Below are 27,299 nucleotides of genomic sequence, written 5' to 3'. Positions count from 1 at the left end.
CACAGCCACAGCCAGGTACACACACACACACACACACACACACACACACACACACACACACACACACACACACACACACACACACACACACACACACACACACACACACAGGCGCACGCACACACACAGGTGCACGCACAGAACTAGAAAAGCCCCAGAAGGGAATGAATGTCCCTAAGGACAAGGAAAAACATGTGCATCCAGGAGAAAAGGAAAAGCCCCTCGACCAGGAGGGCAAGAAAGAGCAGGATAGAGCAGAAGGGTAGGAGGGATGGAGCAAATACTGCAACGGTGAAGAGAAGGGCATCGACTGTTATGGAAAGATTTTACACAATTGTTCTATGTCCCTCCTCATCACTGTTGTAGTATTCACAACCTGAGGGAGAGTACAAAAGCTGGAGAGGAAACCTGGGAGGAAGGCGGCACAGATGCATCCTCCAGAATCCCATGCAGGATAGCCCTGGCAAAGCCAGTTCTGGCCCTGGAAATGATATACAACTTGTATGCTTAGTGAAAGTATGAACAGAGGACCAATTAGCAGCCTCATGGATGGAAAGTACAGTTGTGTACACCTACCATAAATGTAGATGTCCGAGTGTCTTCACTGTTGCAGTCATGACTGTAGGGTTCTCCCCTGCCGGCAGGCAGCCCTCGGTCGGCCAGAATCCCAAAGTCTGGGTCCGGCGTCGGCTGTTCAACCATACTCCCTGACGTCAGAGCGCCAGGAGTGCAAAGCTGACAGCCGACGCCATCTTCTCCAGTTTTTCTTGCCCCAGATGTCAGGAGTCCCAAAATGAAAAAGGTCCCATAACCTTTGCACATACACCTCAGAAGAATGGTGAAAAAAGGAAATACACAAAAGTAAAAATAAGAGGGGACAGGAGGGAGGAGCAGACTGCAACAGTGAAGACACTCGAACATCTACATTTATGGTAGGTGTACACAACTGTACTATGTTCATCGTGTTTCACTGTTGCAGTCATGACTGTAGGGTAGAATCCCAAAGCTGAAAGAAAGGGAGGTGGTCATAAAGAGGAAGGGGCGGCTAAAAGGCCCTGCAAGACTGCAGAGGCCAAGCCTGCCCTAGACTTAGAGTAGAGAGGTAGATTGTAGTGCTTAGAAAATGTATGCACTGAACTCCAAGTTGCAGATTCCAAAATGTCCTTGGTAGGAACTCCCCTGAGGAAGGCCGCAGAAGTGGCAGCAGCTCTGGTGGAATTAGTCCGTATACTCCCTGGGATTTGCTTTCCATGGTGAGAATAACAAAATCTGATTCCATGAGCAATCCATTTAGAAATGGCCTGTTTTGAAATGTCTTTACCTTGGGAACTTGAAGCATACGAAACAAACAATTGTTCTGATTTCCTGATGTCCTTGGTTCTGTTCAGGTAAAAACGTAGCTGTCTGTGTACATCCAAGGAATGTAAGATCCTTTCCCCTTTATTTTGAGGAGTGGGGAAAAAGGTTGGCAAGTGTATAGTTTGATTTAAAGCCACTTTGGAAACCACCTTAGGCATGAAGGTAGGATTAGTCCTCAAAGATACCCTGTCTTGATGAAAAATAATATAAGGTTCCACAGCCATAAGAGCTTGTAACTCAAACTCTCCTGGCAGAGGTTAGGGCTAACAGGATGGCTGTCTTCCAAGATAAAAACTTGATGTCAGAAGAGGCAGCAGGCTCAAAAGGAGGCAAGGTTAGTTTTTCCAAAACATAGTTGAGATCCCAAGCAGGAATAGGAGGAGATCTAGGAGGTCTTAAGTTCTTAGCTCCTCTGAGAAACTGTTGCATGAGCTGGTGGGAAAAGATGGGAGGGTCTGTATTATAATGAGCAGAAATAGCAGAGGCATGTATCTTAATGGAAGAGAAAGAGAGACCCTTATGTAAGAGATCTGTCAAGTAAAGTAAAATTAAAGTAATGTTAGGAAGAAGAGGATCAAAATCCTGAGCCTGCATCCAGGAACAAAATCTTTTCCATTTTCCTGCATAAGATTTTCTAGTGCTAGGACGTCTGGCTTCTAAAATGACATCCATAACCTGCTTGGGCAGTAAAGAAGAAATCAAAGGCCCTGGATTAACCAGGCCGCCAGGCTGAGAGTTCTAACATGAGAGTGTAGAACCTGACCCTGACCCTGATGCTGATGCTGATGCTGGGACAGAAGGTTCGGAGACTGAGGTAAAACCCAAGGGGGCTCCAGGCATAGGTTTTTCAGAGTTGGATACCAAAACTGCCGAGGCCAATTTGGGGCCAGCAAGATTATCAACTTGGGCTTGTCCTGTTTTATCTTCAATAAAACCCGTGGAAGAAGAGGAAGAGGCGGAAAGGCATATCCCGAGAGGTTCCTCCAACTGAATGACAGGGCGTCCACTTTCCAAGCTTCTCTGTGGAAAGTCCTGGTGCAAAAAGTCTGTAGTTGATGATTGAGATGGGATGCAAAGAGGTCTATGTGAGGACATCCCCAGACTGCTGTTATCATCCTGAATATTTTGGTGTCCAGCATCCACTCGTGTGGATCCGAAAGATTTCTGCTCAGACTGTCTGCCAGGAAGTTTTGTTTCCCTGGTAGAAACTGAGCTTGAAGATCCAGATTGCAAGCTAGAGCTGTGTTCCATAGATCCATGGCTAGTCTGCAAAGGGGGTAGGAATGAGATCCCCCTTGTTTGTTTATGTACCACATAATACGGACAGACAACAACACAGTTAACAGTTGTCCTGGTTGTAAAAGATTCCTGAAGGCCAATAGAGCTTTCTGAACGGCTAACTTTCCTTTAAATTGATATGCAGGTGCTTCTGATCCTTTGTCCAAAGGCCCTGCAAACAATTGCCCTGAAAATGGGCTCCCCAAGCATAATCCGAGGCGTCCGTGGTTGGAATCTGAGAGGCAGGAGGCAGACGGAAGGGCTTCCCTTTGTTAGAGCACATGCCCTGGACCACCAAAGAAATTCCTTTTGAAGGCAAGGAAGGACAGAGATCAGTATGTCTAAACTGTGGCAATGCTGAGACCATACACTTTTTAGGTACCACTGTATTTTCCTCATGTGTAGTCTTGCATATGGTACGAGAAGGATGCAGGAGGCCATGTAACCCAAAGCCTGCAGGAATTTCCTTGCAGATAGATGAGTTAAAGTTGCCAAGGTTCTGAAAGTTGAAGCCAGCTATAACTGTTTTTCGGATGTCAGAAATGCCATCTGGGTTGTGGTGTTTAGAAGTGCACCCAGAAAAGTTATCTGTTGTGATGGGTCAAATTTGACTTTTTTATGTTTACAGAGAATCCCAGGAACTTGAGGAGGTTCTGTACAAATTCTAAATGCTGGAGTAAGACATCCTTGCTGTCTGCCTGAATTAGACAATCGTCCAGATACGGGTAAATTTGAATTCCCTTAAGTCTGCAGTAAGCTACTACTGGAGCCAGGAATTTGGTGAAGACCCTGGGCGCAGTAGATAATCCAAAGGGCAGCGCAGAGAATTGAAAATGCCTCGATCCGGCTTTGAACCTGAGGTATTTTCTGCGATCCTGCCTGATGGGAATGTGTAAATATGCCTCCTTTAAATCCAAAGTTACCATCCATGCATTTTTGGGCTGCATTGGAAGTAGCTGCTGTAGAGTAAGCATCTTGAATTTTGGAATCTCTAGAAAGGTGTTCAAGACCGACAGATCCAGAATGGGTCTCCATGAGTTTTGCTTCCTTGGGACTAGAAAGAGCCTTGAATAAAAACCTTTTCCCAACTCTGAAAGAGGAACCAGTTCTATGGCATTCATAGCCAAAAGAGCTTCCACCTGGTTTAAGGCCGCCGTCCATTGATGTTTTGGAAGGTCTGGCCATCTGCTTGGCCTTGGCAAGGTATGAAAATGGAATTTGTAACCTCTTAAAACCACATCCAAAACCCATTTGTCTTGGGTTATTTGAGTCCAATTTTGATAAAAAAGAGAGAGTTTTCCTCCGAGAGGGGCTTCCAGGCAAGAAGTTCCTGTAGCCCAACAGAGGGAGTCATTGAGTTTGTTTCCTTTGAGATTGTGGCCTGTCCTCTCCTCCCCTAGGGGTGGAAGCAGTCCACTGTCTTTGGTCTATAAGCAGCTTGTGTTTGAGGCCTCCCCTCTGGAACGTCTATATCTACCCCTCTGAGGCCTGTCTGAAGTGGGAAAGGACCAATTTTTTGAAGGCCAATTCCTGCTAAATCTAGGAGGCTGTACTTGTAAGAAATCTTTAACTGTTTGCATGGATTTCGCCTTATCCTCCATCTTTTTAATCACCTCTTCAGCTTTTGATCCAAACAAAACATTATGCTGAACAGGAGCATCCAACAATTTAGCCTTTACTTGTTCAGGTAAATTTTGTTCCTTTAGCCATGCATGCCTTCTAATGACTGTGCCAGAGGCCGCAGCCCTACAAGAAGCCTCCAAGGCATCAAATCCACAGTGTAAACCATGCTTCCCAACCTGTTCAGTGGCATGCAATAAGTCATGTAATTCCTTATCATCTGCACAGGCAGAAATGGAAGTAAGCTTTTGTTTTAAGACAGACAATAGAAATTGCTGGTATTTAAACATATGAAACTGACAGTTTAAAGCTCTAACGGACAAAGTAGCAGAAGTGTACACTTTTTTGCCCCATCTTTCTAAGGATCGAGAATCCTTTTCAGTAGGAATAGGATTTTTGGCAGAAGCGGCCTTAACTCCCTTAGGACCCTGAGAAATGGTTTCAGGGTCAGCAGAAGGGTTCTTGAATAAAAACTGATGGGAATCAGGAACCCTGTAATATCTATCAGGCTTAACAGGAGCAGGAGGAAAAGAGTCAGGGGTTAAGTTAGCCTCTGAAAAGGCATCATCCACAATATCCAAAACAGGAGGAATAGCCAGGGGTCTATGTTGGGGAAGAGGAAGAAATTCCCCCAGTCTTTTCTTGGATTCAGAATACTCCTGTCCTTCCCAGTGGAAATGTTCCCTCATTTCATGCAAAGTTTCCCCAAAAGAGAAATCCTCAGGGGGAGAAGCTGAAGGAATGGATTCTTCAGCATCAGAATCCTCATAAGGAGGGAAAGAATATTCCTGATCAGAAGAAGAAACTGAGGAAACAGAAGCCTGATCAGAGGAATCATAAGAAACATCCTGCCTTGGCCTTTTTTCTGGAGGGGGATGAGAACCCCTAATCATAGTAAGTAAATCCTCTGCCATCTTGAGTAACTGTTTCTGTGACTTGGGAGCCGGTTCAGAAGAGGCCTGTGTAGAAGTCTTTGACTTTGAAGGAGTCTTTGCCTTTGTCTTTGGCTTTGCCTTTATTAGTAGCGGAGTAGGCCTGAAAACCCCTTCGGAAGCCAGTACCTGCACAGCGGCTCCGGACCCATCCGAAGGAGCATTGTCCGAAGGTCCTGCAACAGAAATATTTAAAGGCCTGGTTGGCTCCTCATGAGAGTCCGTTTCGGCCGTCGGTTCTGAAATGGCCGACGACAGGCTGCAAAAGCGCCTCACTGACGACGGCCGAACCTGAAGCTGGCTCCGCTTGTGCGCTATCATCAGATTTGGACCTCGGAGGCCTGTCTTTATCCTTGCGACGTTTGTGAACTCCGGTAGCCGGGACCGTATCAGCCGACATTTTGTAGTTAAAGCGCCTACCGAATTAATGAAAAGCAAAATCGTACCTTCGCTTAATTGTACGTTGATTGAATCTAGCACAAAACCGACAACTAGCTACGTCGTGGTCAGGGCCCAAGCAAGGAATACAGTAAGAATGAAAATCCTTATGAGGTATTTGCTTCCCACATGAAATACAATTATTAACTTTTTCTGACATCGGAGTGGAGCAAGAAAAAAGTTTCCCCAACGGGGTACTTAGCTTAGAGTGGAGAAGAAAGTCTTCGGACCAACGTATATCAGTAAAATTCATCAGGAGTCAGCCAACCGGCACTTGCGAACTGCTATCACCGCACGGCAAGAAAGACTGGAGAAGATGGCGTCGGCTGTCAACTTTGCACTCCTGGCGCTCTGACGTCAGGGAGCATGGTTGAACAGCCGACGCCGGACCCAGACTTTGGGATTTTGGCCGACCGAGGGCTGCCTGCCGGCAGGGGAGAACCCTACAGTCATGACTGCAACAGTGAAACACGATGAACATCTGGTATCCAGCCCCTTGAAGACACCAGAGGAAGCTACTGCCCAGGTAGAATGAGCCTTTACTGATTTTCCATAAAAATAATAACAATGAAATGGCCTTTGAAATTCAGGAGGAGATGGTTTACTCAGAAACAGTCAAAACCAAAGACTTGGGATGAAAGGAAGTTCAGATTGGCAAATAACTTTAGTTCTGTCCTAATAATATCTGTGCTGTTTTTTTGCAAATCCAAGGTATGAAGAACCTTCTTAGTGGCAGACTGCAGAGAAGGGAAAAAGGGGAAGATGAATAGACTGATTAAGAGAAATATCATTAACTATCTTAGGCATAAAAGGATTACTACAAAGACACACCCTGTGTCTGTGGAAAACTAGGAATGGCCACGAGAGCCTGAAGTTCAGAGACTCTCTTGGTTGAGCTGAGAGCCAAAGGGAGAAAAGACTTCCAAGTTTAATGTTGCAAGGAAGCTGAAGAAACAGACTCAAAAGGAGCCCAAGCAAAATTTTCAAGAACAAAGTTGAGGCCTCAAGAAGGCAGAATATGATTCCTGGAAGGCCTGATAAGGAGGACACCTTTAAGAAACTGCTTAACCTCAAACCTAGAAGCCAAAGCAGGATGCAAGGGCAGACAGCAAAAATTGCTGACAGGAGAGTTTTAACTGAAGAACACTAACCCAGCATGGAACAGATCACACAAATAAGAGAGAACCATAGTAACCTCCACAGATGGGCGAGAGAGGCACAAGACAGAAAATCTTTCACATTTGAAAAGATATGATTTCCTGGTAGTGGGTTTGCTAGCCTCCTGCAAAACCCAAAGCACGTTCACAGAAAAGAGGTGCCAAAGGAATCAAAACCCTATGACCCACAGCATCAGTTGAAGAGTGGACAAGTGAGGATGGATAAGAGCTCCCCCTCCCCCATTTTGTGTGAGAATATCTACCCAGTAAAGTAACTCATGACTGCCCCTGGCCAAGTAAGAAAGAAAGGTGAACCAATGCTGTCTTGGCCAAAAGGGAGTCACTAGCAAGATTTTGGGAGAGTCCTGCCTGATCTTCTGTAGGACTATTGGTAAGACAGGAACAGAAGGGAAGGTGTACAGAAACATCCCCTTCTAAGAAAAAGCCAGAGGACTTGGGACTCTGGAACAGAATACAGGACACTGTCTGTTCAGAGTGGAGCCAAAAAGATCTACCTGAGGAATACCCCACTGACGGACAATGTCCAGGAACACATCTCTGTGAAAGCATCCATTCACGAGTCTGTGTGCTGGACCTTCTCAAGGAATCTGCCGCTAGACTGTGCTCAAGGAATCTGCCGCTAGACTGTGCTCCAAGAGAATGTAAACTGCCTGAAGAGTCACTTTACACCAGACAGCTAGATACCAGACCTGAAAAGCTAGTCCGCAAAGAAGATAGGATCTTGTACCCTCTTCCTTGTTGACATACCGCATCACTGTGGTATTGTCTGTGAAAATTTTTGAGGGGCCAGGAAGAAAGAGGGAATAAAAAGCCTAAAGGGCCAGAAGCAGAACCCTCATGTCCTTTTTTACTGATGTGGTCCAAACACTGATGAAGAGACTAGAGATCCTGAACCTTGAGGGGGCAAAAGGAGGCATCCCATCCCTTGTCTGAGGCATCTGTAAAGAGCTCCTGAGTTGGCACTGGAGCTTGGAAAGGAAGTCCCAGCTTGAGAGAAAGCCAGGGGACGAAGAGACTGAAAAAAAGTCAGTCAGAGACAGGACCTTGAGGGCAGGCAGAATGCCAACATGGTAATGCTCTCAAGCCTGCAACCAAGGAAAATATGATCCTAAGAAAGTGCCAGAGCAGATTTCTGGAAGTTTATGGTGAACCCCAGACTTTGTAACAGGGAAGCAGTGAACTGGAGATTTTGAAGCAGAGTGTTGAAGGAAGAAGCCTGAATGCGCACATCGTCCACATAAGGAAATACTCACCCCAGCAAAATCTTTTCCGAAAACAAGTGGGAAGCAAGGCAGCCATACCCTTGCTATGTGCTATGCCTATCTCAATGTGCTCAGTCCTTGGTGGGGTACGTGGTGCTCTACAAAACCTGTAACAACTGCATGGCCTTATGCAAATTGTTGAACCATACCATAAGAAATCTCAGAAGCAGGCAAATTGTTGAACCATACCATAAGAAGTCTCAGAAGCAGACTCTTCTCCAAGGTATTTTCAGAATATCTGTCGACACTAACGAGCTTCCAGTTCTGCCATAAAGAAAATAATCACCAGAAAACTTTGCATGGCTGCTGCCACAGAATGCAGCTGTGGGAGCATCTACTCCTTGATCACCACCACAGAGCATCTCAACACAGTATATATATATATATATATATATATATATATATATATATATATATATATATATATATATATATATATATATATATATACATATACACAAAGCTTTGGGCATCATGGACCACACCTTGCTATAAATTATAGATGCAGTGAAAAGTCCAAATAGCACAACGTTTTAATGAAATGTTGTACAGAAACACACACACACACACACACACACACACACACACACACACACACACACACACACCTTTCTCCAAAAAAGCAAATTCGTGTGTAGACAAATACAATGATGAATTAGATTACATCCATTGCATCCACCTATACCACCCAGGTGTTCTGCAGCAGCAGAGATACAGTTCCCTAGGCCATCACCATCCAGAACATCTCACCCTAGGCCATCACCATCCAGAACATCTCTCACCAGCTAGGCTCAAGTCACTAAAGTGCAGCATGGAACAAAATACTTCAGTCACCTATAGAGAGACAAGGAAGGCTAGCCTCAACAGCCATTTGAGAAGTACAGTTCAGGACTGTCCCAAGAGCCACTTTTCTTAGAACTTTGTAATTGGTGATTTCTCTGCACACCCATTCTCAGATGAAAGATGAGAGAGTTCAAAGATGTAGCTATGTAAGACTATGCTTACAACTCAACTATCCTTGGTGATGGCTCTTCAGGCCGATGTAAAGTCAGAACCACACACACAAAGTCCTAGAAAGTAACTGGAATGGACTACTGACCCATCAGAATTCTGAGTGACTTAGCAGGCAATAAATCAAGCTGGACTATGACACCTACATGTGTTCCTTTGTCTGTAAAGAGGCTTCTTATTTTTGAGGGTTCAGTAACACCTAGAAAAGGATTTGCATTCCAAATATTTTTTCCACGGTATTGAAAAACAAACAGATCTGTTAGGAAATAAAATACAAAAAATAAAAAAACGTACAATACGCTGAATGCACAAGTGTGCACACCCTTAAACTAATACTTTGTTGAAGCACCTTTTGTTTTAATTACAGCATTCAGTTTTCTTGGGTAGGAGTCTATCAGCATGGCACATCTTGACTTGGCAATATTTGCCCACTCTTCCTTGCAAAAGTGCTCCAAATCTGTCAGATTGTGAGGGCATCTCTTGTGCACAGCCCTCTTCAGGTCACCCCACAGATTTTCTATTGAATTTGGGTCTGGGCTCTGGCTGGGCCATTCCAAAACTTAAATTTGCTTCTGGTGAAGCCATTCTTTTGTTGATTTGGATGTATGTTTGGTGTCATCGTCGCGCTGAAAGTTGAAATTCCTCTTCATCTTCAGCTTTCTAGCAGACACCTCAAGGTTTTGGGCCAAAAGTAACTGGTATTTGGAATTGTTCATAATTCCCTCCACCTTGATTAAAGCCCCATTTCCAGCTGAAGAAAAGCAAGCACAAAGCATGAAACTGCCACCACCATGCTTCACCGTGGGGATGGTGTTCTTTTGGTGATGTGTTGTTTTTGCACCAAACGTACCTTTTGGAATTGTGGCCAGAAAGTTCAACCTTGGTCTCATCAGAACAGAAAACATTTTCCCCACATGCTTTTGGGAGACTTGATGTATTGTTTTGCAAATCTAGCCGGGCCTGGATGTTTTTCTGTGTAAGAAAAGGCTTCTGCCTTGCAACCCTACCCCATAGCCCAGACATATGGAGAATACAGGAGATTGTTGTCACGTGTAGTGCACAACCAGTACTTTCCAGAAATTCCTGCAGCTCCTTCACTGTTGCGTTGCTGTAGGTCTTTTGGCAGCATCCCTGACCAGTTTTCATCTGGTCTTTTCATCAATTTTGGAGGGACGTCCAGTTCTTTGCAACGTCATTGCTGTCCCATATTTTCACCACTTTTTGATGACGGTCTTCACTGTGTTCCATGGTATATCCAATGCTGTGGAAATTTTTTGTACCCTTCTCCTGACTGATACCTTTCAACACTGAGATTCATTTGATGCTTTGTGAGCTCTCTGCGAACCACGGCTTTTGCTGTAGCAGGCAACTGCGTAAATGTCAGGAAAATCCTACTAGGACAGCTGAACTTTATTTGGGGTTAATCAGAGTCTCTTTAATTGATGGCAGGTGTGTACCCAAGAAGACTGAATGCTGTAATTAAATGAAAAGGTGCTTCAACAAAGTATTAGTTTAAGGATATGCACACTTGGCAACCAGCTTATTGTACGTTTTTTATTTTTTATATTTTTCCCCAACAGATTTGTTTGTTTTTCAATTGAATTGTACAAGGCTATAGGTCACATTAAAGGTGGGAAAAGTTTTGAAATGATTTATTGTGGTCTCATTTTTTATATCACAAAAACCTGGCATTTTAACAGGGTGTGTAAATTTTTATTATACCATGACCCCCCATTAATATTCCAAAATGTGCACGCTGAATGGCCAGCGTGCACATTGTAAATCGACTTATACTAATGGAAAAAGGTCCGGTCGCCCGGACTTTTTCCATTAGTATAAGTTTCTCTTAAAACACTGTCTCGAGACATAGTGACACAGGTTTAAAAAAGCAACGGCGATCTCCGTTGCTTTTTTTAAAGCTGTCTCGCTATGTTAAACTCCTTTAACATAGCGACACAGTGTGTAAAAAGCAACGGAGATCTTGCTTTCTCCGTTGCTTTTTTTTAAACCTGTCTCGCTATGTTAAAGGGGTTTAACATAGCGAGACAGCTTTAAAATAAGCAACGGAGATCTCCGTTGCTTATTTTAAAGCTGTCTCGCTATGTTAAACCCATTTAACATAGCGAAACAGTAAAAAGCAACAGAGATCTTGCTTTCTCCATTGCTTTTGGCCACAGCTCTGATGTACTGCGTAGGCATGCGCAGTACATCAGACCTGCCGTGGATTCCAGCCAGCTGCGGAAGGGCAGCAAAGAGGCATTATACAATGCCATTATTTAAGAAAAGTAATTATTTCTTTTCTTAAATAATGTCATAGTATAATAGCAATAACCATGCCTGGTGTGGGTAATCGGGATTTACCCACGGTTGTCTTTGTTTGGTCCCTCGGGCAACCACGCCAACCGTGGGTAAATCCCGCATTACCCACACCCAGGCGTGGGTTATTGCTATAATATCCACTGTATATACACATGCACATTATAGTATATTTATATATATATATATATATATATATATATATATATATATATATATATATATATATATATATATAATGTATATACACAAAGTACAGTTTTGTACCTACCATAAATGTAGATGTCCGATAGACATGCAACTGCAGTCATAACATATGGGTTGTCCTGCCTCAGGCAGCCCTCGGTCGGCCGGATTCCAAAGTCTGGATCCGCTGTCGGCTGATGTCGCATTTCTCTCCGACGTCAGAGCGGCTGGAGTACATAAGTATCAGCAGACGCCATTTTCTTCAGTGTTTCTTGCCCCAGATGCCAGGTGCCCTCCAAGGAAGGCTGTAATCAAATTGGAAGACAAAAACAGGATTCCAGACAAATAAATGAGCAATAAAACAAATACACCATAACAGATATCCCCAGCTAAGAGAAACAGGGATAGGAGTGGACCCTAGGCATAGAGGGGTATGGAGGGAGGGAAAACCCGACTGCAGTTGCATGTCTATCGGACATCTACATTTATGGTAGGTACAAAACTGTACTATGTCCTTCAAGAATGCAACTGCAGTCATAACATATGGGTAGAATACCACAGCTTAGCTGGGGAGGAGGAATGCTCTAGGAAAAAGATGGTGTGGCAATCAAACCCTGCAGGACTGCCGAAGCAAAGCCTGCTCTGGATCTGGAGTATAGAGGGAGATTGTAGTGTTTGGAGAATGTATGCACGGAGCTCCATGTAGCAGCTTCTAGAATGTCCTTAGTAGGCACCCCTCTTAAGAATGCTGTAGAGGTGGCTGTAGCTCTGGTGGAATGTGGTCTGACAACAGTCTTTCCATGAAAGGAATAACAAGAATCTGATGCAATGTCCAATCCATTTTGAAATAGTCTGTTTTTAAATTGCTTTTCCTTGGACTGCAGGGGCGTAAGCTACAAAAAGTTGTTCAGACTTCCTACTGGCCTTGGTTCTGTCCAGGTAGTATCGAAGTTGTCTGTGAATGTCCAAGGTATGTAACAGTCTTTCCCCCTTATTCTCAGGATTGGGGAAGAAAGCAGGCAGATGAATAGCTTGATTTAAAGAAACCCTAGATACCACCTTTGGCATAAAAGTAGGGTTGGTCCTTAATGAAACCCTGTCTCTGTGAAAAATTATAAACGGTGGTATTGCCATTAGGTCCTGCAGTTCTGAAACCCTTCTTGCTGAGGTAATTGCCAACAGGAAAGCTGTCCTCCATGAGAGAAATTGCAAGTCAACTGAAGCTGCTGGCTCAAATGGAGGTACAGTCAGTTTTTCTAGGACAAAATTGAGGTCCCAGGCTGGCACTGGGGCCTTTCTTGGTGGCTTAATGTTCTTGATTCCCCTGAGGAATTGCCTTAGCAAAGGGTGTGAAAAGACAGGAGGATCAGTGTTATATCTAGCTGAAATAGCTGATGCATGTATCTTTATGGAAGAATATGAGGGGCCGTTCTTTAGCATATCTGCCAAATATTCCAAGATGAGTGGGATGTTCAACAATGATGCATCATGTCCCTTGCTGGTATTCCAATTGCTGAATCTCTTCCATTTTGCTAAGTAAACCTTTCTGGTGGATGGTCTTCGAGCCTCTGTTAGTATCCGCTGAACTTCCTTGGAGAGAGATAGGTTGCGGTTATTTATGGGATCTCCCAGGCTATTAGCTGCAGTGTCTGAAGGTTTGGATGCACTGTTTTGAAATTGTGTTGAGTCAAAAGTAGAGGCCATTGTGGAAGGGCCCACCTCCTGGTGTGACATATGCTCCGTAGTAGTGGGCACCAGTGTTGTCTTGGCCAGTCCGGAGCTATTATGATTCCCTTGGGTCTCTCTGCTTTGATCTTTAGTAATACTGAGGTCATCAGTGGCAGAGGTGGGAATGCATAGATTGTTAGGAAGTTCCAGTTGAATGAGAGAGCATCTATTTTCCAAGCTGTTGGATGATATGTCCTTGTGCGGAATTTTTGTAGATGATGGTTGAGGTGAGAGGCAAATAGGTCTACTTCTGGCCTGCCCCATGTCGAAGTGAGTTGTGTGAAGATCTTCGGATGTTACCTCCACTCGTGTGGATCTGTGAAATTCCTGCTTAGGCTGTCCGCCAACACATTGTCTTTGCCTGGAAAAAACTGGGATTGTAACTGGATGTTTAGGCTCAGTGATTTTTCCCAAAGATGCATTGTCAGTCTGCAAAGGGGGTAAGAGTGGGTGCCCCCTTGCTTGTTTATATACCACATCACAGTGGTGTTGTCTGTCCGTATCAGTAAATGGCCTTGCTGAAGTTGGTGTCGAAAGGCCTCGATGGCATGCATTACTGCCAGCATTTCCTTGTGGTTTATATGCAGATGTGTTTCCTTTGGAGACCATTGTCCTTGTATACACCTGCCTTCCATGTGCACCCCCCATCCAAGGTCTGAGGCGTCTGTGGTCATGGTCTGTGTTATCTGTGGTTTTTTGAATGACATACCTGTGTTTGCCTGGCTCACCGAGGCCCACCATAGGAATTCCTTTTGTAGGCATGGAATGAGTGGAATGGTTGTCTCCAAGTTGTTGCTGTGCTGAGACCAAATGCTTTTTAGGTACCATTGAAGCTTTCTCATATGTAGTCTTGCTAATGGAACCAGGAGAATGCAGGATGCCATGTAACCCAGGGCCTGTAGGAATCTCCTTGCAGTCATCTGGGTGAGTTTTGCTAAACCTTTGAAGTAATGAGTTAACTTTCTCTTGCTTGTCTTCTGTCAGGTAAGCCATTTGAGAGGCTGTGTCTAATTTGGCTCCTAAGAAGATTATTTGCTGGGATGGCTGCAGTCTTGACTTTTGGAAGTTGACTGTGTATCCCAGAGCTTGAAGTAATCATATGACATAGTCCAAGTTTTTTGTCAACATCAATTTGTCGTCCGCTTGTATGAGGCAGTCGTCCAGGTACGGGTAAATTTGTATCCCCTGGAGCCTGCAATGAGCAATTACTGAAGCCAGGCATTTTGTGAATACTCTGGGCGCAGTAGATAAGCCAAATGGCAATGCTGAGAATTGATAATGCTCTGGCCCTGCAAGAAATCTGAGGTATCTTCTGCAGCGGTGTCTGATAGGGACATGCAGGTATGCCTCCTTGAGGTCCAGAGTAATCAGCCAAGACCCCTTGCCCAGCATGGGAAGGAGTTGCTGTAGAGTCAGCATTTTGAACTTTGGTACTATGAGAAAGGTGTTTAATGCGGACAAATCCAGTATTGATCTCCATTGAGATTCTTTTCTTGGAACAAGGAACAGTCTTGAGTAAAACCCCTGGCCTTGCTCTTGTTGTGGAACTTTTTCTATTGCTTTCATCCGAGTCAGCAGAGAGATTTGCTTGATAGCCTCTGCCCTCTGGTTTTGTGGTAGGTTTGGCATGCCTTGTTTTCTTGGCAAGGTATGAAAATGGAACCTGTAGCCTCTGTCTATAATGTCCAAAATCCATTTGTCCTTTGTCAGTCTGTGCCAATTTTCTGCAAACAGAGATAATTTCCCGCCCAAGGGAGCTTCTGTTTGTTCCCTGGTAGGCGGAAGTAGAGGAAAGTCATGAGATTGTGGCTGTGGGGCAGGTGAAACCCCTGCGTCACTTCTTTGGTTTCCTGGCTGCCATTGTCATCCCCTGTAAGGACCTCTGTATTGGCCTCTTCCTCGGCCACGTCTGTTTTTACCCCATTGAAATTTTTCTGGATTAGGAAAGGACCATTTTTTTTAAGGCCAATTCCTACTGAATCTGGGGGGTTGAACCTGGAGGAAATCTTTCACCGTCTGAACTGATTTTGCTTTTTCCTCGATGGTCTTTAACACATCCTTAGCATTAGCACCAAAAAGCTTATTCTTTTCCAAAGGTGCATCCAGAAGTTTTGCCTTTACATGATCTGGTAGAGGTTGATCTTTTAACCATGCATGCCTACGAATGACTGCCCCTGTCATAGCTGCCCTACATGAAGCTTCCAGTGCATCATATCCACACTGCAGGAAGTGATTGCTTACTTGCTGAGTATTATGTACAGCTTCCTGCAAAGCCTTCCTGTCTAAAGGATCAGGAGTGGCCAATGTTTTTTGTAAATCTTCTAACAGGAAATCCTGATATTGTAACATATGAAAAAGGCAATTCAAAGCTCTCATAGATAAGGTAGTGGATGTGTAAACCTTTTTGCCCCATCTCTCTAATGACCTAGCTTCCCTGTTGGAGGGCAATGGATTTTTAGAGGTGGAAGCTGAAACTCCTTTAGGCCCCTGTGAAATAGTTTCCAAATCAGCAGTATGGGCCCTGAATAAATGGGAATGTGTTTCTGGGACCCTGTAATACCTGTCTGGCTTGGCTGGAGCAGGAGGGAGAGAGTCAGGGGTTACACTAGAGTCAGAATATAAATCATCCAAAACATCAAGAACAGGAGGAATAGCTAAGGGCCTGTGCTGGGGCTCCTTAAGGAATGTCCGAAGGCGTTTTTTGGAATCAGAATATTCCTGGCCTTGCCACTTGAAATGTTCCCTCATGGTATGCAGAACTTCCCCAAAAGAAATATCCTCAGGAGGGAAGGCCGAGGGGATGGAATCCTCTGCATCCGAGTCCTCATAGGTCTGGAAGAGCTCTTCCTGGCTATCAGAGTGGACAGAGCCCTCAGAATCTTCATCTGACGGAATAGGGTCAGAGGGTTCAACCCGGGGCCTTTTATCAGAAGGAGGCTGGGATCCTCTCTCAGGATGGGCCTGTGAACCTCTAATCATAGAAATTAAATCAGCAGCCATAGACATAATTTGTGTCTCTGGAGTAGGCTGAGGTAAGGTTTTAGTAGTAAGATGTTTTGTTTTGCTGGCTGCCTTAGCCCTAGTGTAGGCCTTAATAGACATGGCCATAGGAGGCCTGGCAGCTCCACGTGCAGGAGTGACCTTGTCTACAGCAATGGTCTCGGGCATTTCCTCGGTTTCGGTATCCGGAGGAAAATCAATAACTGATATCCGGAATCGGAGTCGTCGGTAATGCGGTGTCTTCGGTTCGGAGCGGTGGAGAGACCGTCTCAGAGGGAACCGGAGCACTCGCGATAGGTTTTGGCATGGAGTCGGTGGTAGACGTGGGCCGAGGATGTCAGTCCCGGTCTTTTCGTTTCTTGGGAGTTTGCGATGTCGGAAGTTCCGACGGCATTGTGTAAGCAAATTTTTCTCCGAAAAAATCTTCAGCGAACTCCACCCGGCGCCTGAGAGTGCGCTTGTTGAAGCGAGCACAGGCTACACAGGCTGAGACATCGTGGTCTGGGCCAAGGCAAGGAAGACAGTAAGAGTGGAAATCCTTATGAGGTATTTGTTTACCACAAGAAAGACAATTGTTAACTTTTTCAGTAATTTCTGACATCGGCTGAGGCAAGAAAAGGTCCCCAACGGGGTACTTAGCTTTTTTGATGACTTCGGAATCGAAGAATACAGGAGCTGACCGACCGGCACTTGCGAACTGCTTCTGCTTCGGGCACCGCGCGACAAGAAAGACTGAAGAAAATGGCGTCGGCTGATGCTTATGTACTCCAGCCGCTCTGACGTCAGAGAGAAATGCGACATCAGCCGACGTCGGACCCAGACTTTGGAATCCGGCCGACCAAGGGCTGCCTGAGGCAGGACAATCCCATATGTTATGACTGCAGTTGCATTCTTGAAGGACATCACACAGAAATTTACACATACATACACACACATATATATACAAACACACACACACACACACACACACACACACACACACACACACACACACACACACACACACACACACACACACACACACACACTTAAGGACTGGCATCATCTTGCAGACAATTCTAGGAAAGAAATGTGGGCCATACAGCAGTCCAGAAAAGACTTCAAGTGTCTGAAGGTTGACACAAATCAGGATCAAGATCGAAATTCAGTGACAGAAAAGAAAATAGGTATGCTCAGGGACTGGGAACGTTCAAGAATGTGGTACATGATGTCACAAGATGCATCAGCATGGTACAAGTGCACTTCTGAGCACAGAACAGTGCATAAAATGTTATAATGAAAATAATGAACCTACTCACAGACTCATGAAAAGGGATCTCAAAGTTAAATGACGCAGCACATCCTCTACTATCTTATCCCTTAATTTAACCATACTGTAACAGATGTCATCTGATTATTTCATAACATGTTCTGTGACCACCCCTTGCTTTTTATACATCATTACAGTGTTTTTTTTTGTTTATTTTTAAGACAAAGGAAATTATCATACTTGAACAAGGAGTAATAAAGGCTTCAAAATGTACTAATTACTACTCTTAAAACTAAATTTTAAACTGCACTTTACAAACACTGATGTATATTTAAGTATTTTCTAGTTTGCTCTTATCCATGGAGGGAGATGCAAGTCTCATATATGGCACTGCTGAGATTCTACATGTCCACTTCCTGAAAGTGGAGGTTATGGAGGCAGGCAAGCTGATTTTAATTCTACAGTGACTGAAAAGAGTACACTGTTACAGCAAAATATCTCACCTCTCTCTCAAAGCATGAAGTCATCAACAATTAAAAAACATATACAGACATGTCCATAGGATTGTAGGAAGTTACCAGGCTAATGGCCCTAGGGCTCTTACAAGCCTAGCCAAGTTCTACCATTATTTCCCACGATCAGCACCTACTGCCCCTGTCCAAGAGGGACATAGGTGGAACCCCAGGGTGAATTACAATCACCCATCCAATCATCCAGACAGCATTTGAAGAGGACCAATGAGCTGCTCTGTTTGACATAAAGTGGGAGTCTGTTCCAGAGGTCTGGTAACCTCTGGGAGACAAATCTGCCCCTCCAGCAGGTTCTATTAATGTCACATACCAGGTTAAGGTCTTTAGAGCAAGTAACCGCATGTACCATTTGACTTGCAGAGATACTGCATTTCCAATAAAGCAGGGTCAGAGATTGCCTTGTATGCAAGGCAGAGATTGCCTCTAAGTAGTCTGTATGAGGCAGAATAAAGTAACGGTGATTTCAGACAATTCACAAAGGACATATACTGAAAACCTAGAATTTTCGTTGTCAGGAACCTTTGTGGTCTCTCCAATTGCTGCACATGCTTGGAACGGTACATACCAAAAGGGCCATTGTACTCAATTATTGGCCTGATGAGGAAGAGTACAGGGAGGTTATAACTTCTTTTTTTCTGGAGGTAGTGCCCTTACTTATGAGATGAGCAATATAGAATGCCCTTCTTACCACTGTGGAGACATGGTGATCAAAGGTGAGGTTGCTCTCAATCTGACTGCCCAGGTTTTTCACCATCGAGTGCATACTTCAGGTGTTGTTACTGATGTGGTAGGAACATCGCCCTTACCCGAAAGGGATGATAATACATTTTTTGCCTTGAGTTTAAGGCCATGACTTTGACAGCAATCATTAGTTTGTGTAAGACCCTCTTGTAGGATGCTGACATTATTTGGAGATTCTGTGACCACTCCCGGTTTGCAGCCATCAGCAAACTTTGTCAGCCGCAGACCTTAAGTTTTGCTTGTACTTCAGGAGAAACAGATTCCAAACATTAGAAGTCCCAGAACTGATCCCGAACACCACTGGTTACAGGTCTCATGTTGAAGGTGGATACCCCTATTTTGACTATATGATTTCTATCAGTGAGCCAGTTAGTGACCCATCTAATGATACAAGGGTTGATACCTAGCTGGGTGAGTTTGTCAATGATGCCTGGCTGGGGGATAGTGTCAAATGCCTTGACTAAATCTAGGAAGGCTGTATGCACATTTTTCCTCCTCATCCAGGGCCTTACTGACTATCTCGAAGAAGTCCACCAGGTTTAACAGGCAAGATCTCCCTTTGACAAATCTAAACTGGATAGGATCAAGTGTTTTGAGATTACCTATATCTTTGTTGATAAGGCCCATGATGATTCGCTCCATGGCCTTGCAGATAAGGCTAGTCAGACTAATAGTTCCTAGAGTTCCCAGGGTCAGTGGAAGCACCAACCTTGTGCAAGGGAATAACGGTGGCCATTTTCCTTTCAGCTGGGATGAAGCCAGTGCTTAGACTATGACTGAAAAGAATGCCCAATGGTGTTGCTAATTTTTGTTGAAGCCCATGCAGAACACAGCCTGGGATGTTATCAGGTCCCATAGATGCAGTGTTCCTGGCTTTAGAAAGGGATTTTATGACCTGCTCTTTAGAGATACAAGGTAGGGGACAAGTAGCAGGGATGTCAAAGGGTATGTGTGCCGGGGACAGGAGAGTGAAGTTTTCACAGAACCTGTCAGCCAACAGGTTAGCTATGTTCACAGGCCCAGTATATGTGGTATCATTAACTACCAGTTCCGCACAAACCTGGGCTTTTCCTTTTAGGTTACAGATGTAACTAAAGAACGCCTTATGGTTGTCTTTAGTTGAGGAAGCTAATTTGGATTCATAGTTTGTTTTGGAGGACTTCACAAGAAGTCTTGTTTGTTTGTTTTAACTGATGAGGGAAGTGCTTCCAGTTTAGGGCTTGCTCCCTCTTGCTCTTGGACAGCAATTTCTTCCTCTTATTGTAAAGCCTGTTAATGCAGTTGTCCACCAGGCAGGTTTGCTCTTCCTTGAGGAGCTTGTTTTGGTCCTATCAGGTACGGCCAAGTCAATGCACTTATACAGGTGGTTGTATAAAGCACTGGTGTAAGACTTGGCATAGTTGCCAGTTCCATCTGAGGTGGAGGTGCAGAGAAGCTATTTATACTATCCCGTAAGAGGTTATAATCCATTTTGCAGACAATTTTTTCTGTTTAGTTGCAACATAGTACGAAAGCTCAGTCATGTCTCTCTTCATATAGTCCAGAGTGGTACATCTCAATTCGTTCACACCAACCTGGACTATGACAGTCATAACAGTATCTGTTGTTGAGAGACTCGAATGCATGTGTGATATGGCGTATCCTGGCACCTGACAGACAGATGATCATGACCTTTTCCTTATCCAGCCTGGTGAGAGGGGCATCTGCGTGCCTCATGATGGAATCACCTATCACTAATAGGTTTGGTTTTGTGGCTTGTCTGAAGGGCTTGACGGGTGAGACATTGGTACACGAGCTACTACATATATTGTGTATTGCAGACAAAGTATTGTGTAGCGTGCTTTGTTTGTGTTTGGGAGGTGTCTGGTGTTTAGGTATGTTTCTGATGAGGACCTCCACAAATGTAGGTATGTGTAATGTGAGTTTGGGTGGAGTAGGAGGTGAGGTGTGCATGTTGACAACCCACTCGTCATATGGGGTCTATATTAGTACAGCGAAGTACGAAAACAGCAAATACCAGTTGGGAGACACCAACTGTGCGAATATCGCAAACATCGCAAGAGTGAACGGAGATCGCAGTAGGGAATTCTTCCCTTTACTTCAATGTAGTACGATCTCTGAGTTGGTATTAGCTGGGGTGTAGGGGGTGCAGGGGGGCTTGCCCCCTACATAAAACACTGAAGTGAAAGTTTTCGTGTTGTAGTTTTTTATTTTTCGGATTAGAAATTTCCGTTATTCACACAGTTGGTGTCGCCCAACTGGTATTCGCTGTTTTCGTACTTCGCTATACTAATATAGACCCGTCATATGTACTAACTGGTGTAAGCCACGGTGGTACAGCGGTAGCGTTGTTGCCTCACAGCAAGAGGTTCTCCTGTTCGATTCATGGCTGGAGTGCCTCCTGTGTGGAGTCTGCATGTCCTCCCTGCGGTCGAGTGGTCTCCGAAAGACATGCGTGAATGGGTGTGCCTTCGCTGAAGGTTGGGTGTCGGGCTGACAATTCGGCACCATAAAAAATCTACTGCCAATCATTAGCGGACCATAGTTCCGCTGTGGCAACCCCTAACTGGGAAAAGCTGAAAAGACAAACAAACCAAATATGTACTAACTAGTGTGAGAGAGAGCATGGATTCAAGGTTCTTAATATAGCTGCATCTCTCACATGTTGAGTTTGTGTGGACTAGGAGAAGAGGGTTGTCGGTGAACATGAGGCAGTTGCAACAATGCCTTAGGATGCCCACGTCCACCAAGCTTGCTGAGGAAACTGTGGGAAATTGTCCATCCATAGTGTTAGGTAAATTTATATGGTCAGGAAAAGAGGTCGCACTTAGGAATGGCTAGTGGGTGACAGATGTGTTGGTACCGCTGAGGCTAGGCTTAGCGTTTCACCTGATAGTAGAGCAAGGCTGCATAAAACCTCTGAAGGGCCACAAGATAAGTGCTAAGGGAAAATTTAACAAGCAATATGTTTCCATCTAAAATCACCAACGTTGACCACCCCTATGTGGCAGTGCACAATGTTGCACTGCACGCAGACAGGTGCATACACAGGCCTTAAATAAAACAAGAGATAAACCCTTTAACTCAAAACTAGACAATAAAGGCACCCTCCCTGAGCACTACTCCACAATCACCTTCAATAAGATGGGACCCAAAAAACACACTCTCCTCCCACAAGGGTGCAGATGAGCTTTCACCTACAAGGATGGCTTGAATTGGATGCTTAGAAGTTACAAAACAGACAGAGAAATAGCAAACTTGGAACTGAGCTATGCTACAGTTGAACTAGTACTGTATACAGTAAAATGTGGCAAAATAACAGTTCAGACAATTCAAGAATGCAAATACAAATTAAATGTGCAATATAAGAGCAAAAGCAAGCACTTTACAGTTAGATGGAAGCAACTGACGCCTCAGATCATTCAGTATCTCAGTGTAGAGCTGGTTTTAGTGCTAAAGTGATACCAGTCTAGATTCAGCAAGTCTGGATCTAGCCCATGCTATAAAATGCAGAAATACTAGAAACTCAAACTGCATAAAATCACAGTCACAACTGCAAAACTATTTAAATAAAGCAGCAATTCACCAGCACTTGTCAGCTTAGAAGGGTGTAGGCCACACATTACCGCCACAAGAGTCTAGACCACAAACCTTCCTAATGTAAAACAACTGGTTTTTGAGCCCAGGTGCTTAAGCCAGAACTAAGACACTTCAGAAGACAGACCCCAATAGGCCTTCAATCAGCAATTTCCAGCTTAGAATTGTGTGGGTTATCCTCTCCTGCCACAGCAGTTTAGATCAGGAATCCTCCCTATGTAAAGTAACTGGTTTGGAACCCAAATGCTTAAACTAGAATAAAGACACTTAGAATAACCCACACAATAGGCCTTCACCAGAGATTCCAGCTCAGAAGGGTGCAGGCCACACTTTCCTGCCACAAGATTCTAGACCACAGCCCATCCACTGTAAAATAACTGGTTTGGAGTCCAAGTGCTTAAACTAGAACTAAGACGCTTTCAGAATAACAGACACAAGTCTTCAACCAGCAAATCACAGTTTACAAGAGTGTAGGCTATCCTCTCCTGCTGCAAAAGTTTAGACTACAAATCCTCCTAATGTAAAATAACTGTTTTGGAACCCAATTGCTTAAACCACAACAAAGACACTTGGAACAACAAGCACAATACGCCTTCACCCAGCAATTCCCAGCTTAGAAGGGCAGATGCCACCCTCTCCTCCAACAAGAGTGCAGACCGCAAACCTTCTTAATGTAAAATAAATGGCCTGAAAGCCACAAACAGAATATCAATTACAATTTAATCAGGCAACTAACATGCTGTAATAAATGCAGCAGAAAAAATTAAATTGAACACTAAGAACAAGCAGCAAAAGCAAAATAAAGTAATAAAGTAGGAATAGACACAAATGCATTTAAAACAGCTGAATTATTTATTTATTTATTTATTTATTTTTTTAAGTAGAAAGGGGGAAACAGAAGATAATTCAAGGTTAAGAAAATAAGGGGGTGGGCCTTCCCAAGTGATCTCACTGTACTCAATAGAATGAACTGATGCGATGGGACTGGGAGGAGTGTCCAATATCAACTGTATAGTAGAGGCAGTCAACTCAAAAGCCAAGTTTTAAGAACACAACAGTTGGGCAGGTGGGTGAGAAAAAATGGAGACGGAATCCGAACAGACAAACTAAGTGCAGTAACAAACAGATGGGATTATTTACAAGTGCAAGCACTGATAAATTCAACCAATAAATAAATGCAGCATAGGACTGTAAAATATCACTGAAACAGAGCAAGAACCAAACAAAATACTTATATCAGTTTAGTAATCCAGATGGTCTTAGAAACACTCCAATTTTGCAGCCAGACACAGGTAAACAGCTAGGCACAAAAGAGCAGTGTCTACAAAGTCAAGCTGCAAGTGTCTATTTTATCAGCCTTCGAAACACTTGCTTTGTCAAAAAACAACATTACAGGATGGCAGAGAATCATCTCAGTACGAGGCACCAAGCCAAAAAATGGTGAAGATTATTAACCCATCTTAAGTAAACACAAAGTTTAGAAGCTTAGTTTAACAGAGACGACAAAGTAAAGTTACAAGAATGATGTGCTTAAACTTGATACCAACAGCTTTTTTGACTGCCATTCTTAGTTCTGTAACACCGCCAAACTTCTTGGAGATTGTTTTGACAACTGGGACATAGGCCATTGGAATCACTTCAATAGGAATGCCATTCTTCCACTGATCACCGAGGTTCAAAGAGTCCTTCCTGCAAAGAGGTTAAGGAGAATCAGGTTACAGTCAAAAGTGCCAATAAGCCATTGCATGCTGTAAAGCAGCAACACAAAACTGCTACAAGGAACAGTGATCATTAATATGACCTATAGAACAGCTTCATAAATAGTAGCATATGCAAACAAAAAGACTAAATTGTGTTCTGAAGTCAACACCGTACACAAGAAAAATCCTCATAAGAGCATTACAACTTAAGGGATACAGCAAAATGAAAACCACTAAAAAAGGAAATCTATCACCATAAAGATGGCTAAGAAACTACGGATATAAGTGCCTACAATATCAAGTTATCTTGAGGGACCTTTTAGTAATTAAACATTATCTGGACTTGAATTCCCCTGAGGCTACACAGTTACTCAAACGTCTGTCCCACCAGCCATATCAAAAGAAACAGTCTTTTGCACACAAACAAGTACCTGCAAATCTGCATAACACACATGCTCACCAAAGCTTCTCTAATTCCCATTCCTCCAAATGAAATCAGGAGACCTTCATGGTAGTAAAATTCCTATACTTAAATATATTCATAAATTCACATCGGTAAGCAAAAGTACAGTTGTCTATACTTACCATAAATGTAGATGTTAGGGTATATTCACTGTTGCAGTCATTACATTTGGGTAATCTGCTGGCAAGTTGCCCTCAGTCGGCCTGATTAACAAAGTCTTGGGTCCTGCGTCGGTTGCTGTCGCTTCTTCCATGACATCAGGCCGTCAGGGGTATAAAACATGCAGCTGACAACATTACACCAGCTTTTCCTGCCCCAGATGTCAGGTGCCCACCAAATGGGGAGCAAATATATATATATATAGATATATAGATATATATATATATATATATATATATATATGTATATATATAAAAATAATTTAAAACACAAAACATATACCTCCAAACAAAAGCAAATACACCAAAAAGGCTTGTAATCATAGTAAAAGAAAGGAGAGGGCTGGAGGGAGGGTAACCAGGACTGCAACAGTGAATACACGCGAACATCTACATTTATGGTAAGTGTACACAACTGTACAATGTTCTTCGTGTTTCACTGTTGGTCATTACATTTGGGTAGAATCCCAAAGCTATGGTTGGGAGGATGGGTTTATACAGCATTAGGAGCAGCTATAAGGCCCTGCAGGACAGCAGTGGCAAAGCCAGCCCTGGAATTGGAGAAGAGAGGTAAATGATAATGTTTCGTGAACTTATGAACTAAGCTCCAGGTAGCAGCTTCTAGAATGTCTCTGGTAGGAACCCCTCTGAGAAGGGCTGCAGAAGTAGATGCAGCCCTGGTGGAATGAGATCTGATCCCCTTGGGGATAGGTTTACCATGGTGCATATAACAGAAATGAATACAATGGCTTATCCATTTGGAAATAGTCGGCTTTGAAATAGCCTTTCCCTCTGCCCCTGCAGCAAATGCCACCAATAGTTGTTCAGATTTTCTTAGAGATTTTGTCCTGTTTAAGTAGAATCTAAGTTGTCTGTGTACATCCAATGAATGCAGAATCCGCTCACCCTTGTTCTGTGGATTGGGGAAGAAAGTTGGCAGATGAATGGTCTGAAAGCCACACTGGATACCACCTTAGGCAAAAAGGATGGACTGGTCCTGAGAGCCACCCTGTCCGGGTAAAAAATAATGAAAGGCTCCACTGCCATAAGAGCCTGTAGTTCTGAAATCCTTCTAGCTGAAGTGACTGCTAAAAGGAAAGCTGTTTTCCAGGAGAGAAATTCTAGGTTGCAGTAGCAGCTGGATCAAAATATAGAGTGAGTTTTTCCAAACAAAAATTGAGGTCCCATGCAGGAGTTGGTGCTCTCCTGGGAGGTCTTACATTTTTGGCCCCTCTAATATACTGCTTTAGCAGAGGATGAGAGAAGAGGGGAGGTTCTGTGTTGTAATGAGATGAAATGGCAGAGGCATGGATTTTTATGGAAGAAAAAGGTAGGCCCTTGTGAAGCATCTCAGTTAAGTATTGCAGAATCTGAGGAATAGTGGGCATTGCTGTGCTTATTCCTTGTGATTGGTTCCAGGCACAGAATCTTTTCCATTTGTCAGCATAAGATTTTCTAGTACTAGGCCTTCTAGCCTCCAAAATGACATCCATCACAGGTTTGCTGAGAGATGCCAAGGGTGAAATTAGTTAGCCACGCTGCAGGATTCAAAGTTTGGAGAAGAGTGTGCAGAATTTGGTAGTTCTGCTGAGACAGTAGGTAAGGTGCCTGAGGCAGGTGCCACAGAGGAAGGTGTGACGCATTGCGCAGGAGTGGGTACCAGTGTTGGCGAGGCCAGTCAGGAGCAATCAGAATCATTTCTGGTCTGTCCCGTCTGACTTTTAGTAGGACTTTGGAGAGCAGAGGTAGAGGGGGGGAAAACAGACTGATAGAGCATCCACTTTCCAAGCTTTTTTTGTGATGAATTCTTGTGCAAAATTTGTCCAACTGATAGTTCTGAGTTGAGGCAAAAAGATCTATGGCTGGGCTCCCCCATTTGCATGTCAACATGTTGAAAACTTGAGGTTCCAGTTTCCATTTGTGTGGGTCCATAAGATTTCTACTTAGTTCGTCTGACAGAGTATTTAGCTTTCCTGGCAGGAATTGGGCTTGTAGATGTATTTGATAAGTCAAGGCCATGTTCCACAATGCCATGGCTAGTCTGCAAAGGGGGTAGGAATGTGTACCCCCCTACTTGTTTATGTACCACATGACTGTGGTGTTGTCTGTCTTTATCAGTAGTTGTCCTGGATGAAGGTAGTCCTTGAAGGCTGCCAGAGCATTCTGTACAGCTAGCATCTCTTTCTGATTGATATGTAGGTGCATTTGATTTGGGCTCCATTTGCCCTGAATGCATTTCCCTGCCAGATGCGCCCCCCCCAAGCATAGTCTGATGCGTCTGTAGTTAGGGTTTGGGCGGTAGGGGGTGGAGTAAATGGCAGTCCCTTGTTTTGGTGGCTGGCCTCTGCCCACCATGGGAACTCTAGTTGCAGGCAAGGTACAATAGGAATAATTGTTTCCAGGCTGTGACAATGTTGACTCCATAAACTTTTTAGGTACCACTGAAGTTTCCTCATATGCAGTCTTGCATATGGAATTAGAAGAATGCAGGAGGCCATGAACCCCAAGGTCTGCAGAATTTGTCTTACAGATAGCTGGGTTTTTGTGGCCACC

At 43.9% G+C, this 27,299-nt stretch overlaps 1 protein-coding gene across 1 annotated transcript in view; it reads right to left on the bottom strand.

Moving 5' to 3' along the window:
- RPIA (ribose 5-phosphate isomerase A) overlaps window positions 1-27,299 on the bottom strand; it is a 427,914-nt gene that overhangs the window by 161,293 nt on the left and 239,322 nt on the right. Inside the window, exon 7 of the mRNA XM_044080062.1 lies at window positions 23,973-24,114. Within this exon, the coding sequence (XP_043935997.1) occupies window positions 23,973-24,114 (142 nt within the window). The remainder of the gene's footprint in view (window positions 1-23,972; window positions 24,115-27,299) is intronic.

Source organism: Protopterus annectens, chromosome 8.part0, assembly GCF_019279795.1.
Source record: "Protopterus annectens isolate FY-2018-M chromosome 8.part0, PAN1.0, whole genome shotgun sequence".
Classification (NCBI taxonomy): domain Eukaryota; kingdom Metazoa; phylum Chordata; order Ceratodontiformes; family Protopteridae; genus Protopterus; species Protopterus annectens.
Note: the sequence above shows the minus strand (reverse complement) of the source record. Positions and strands in the feature narration are given on the sequence as shown.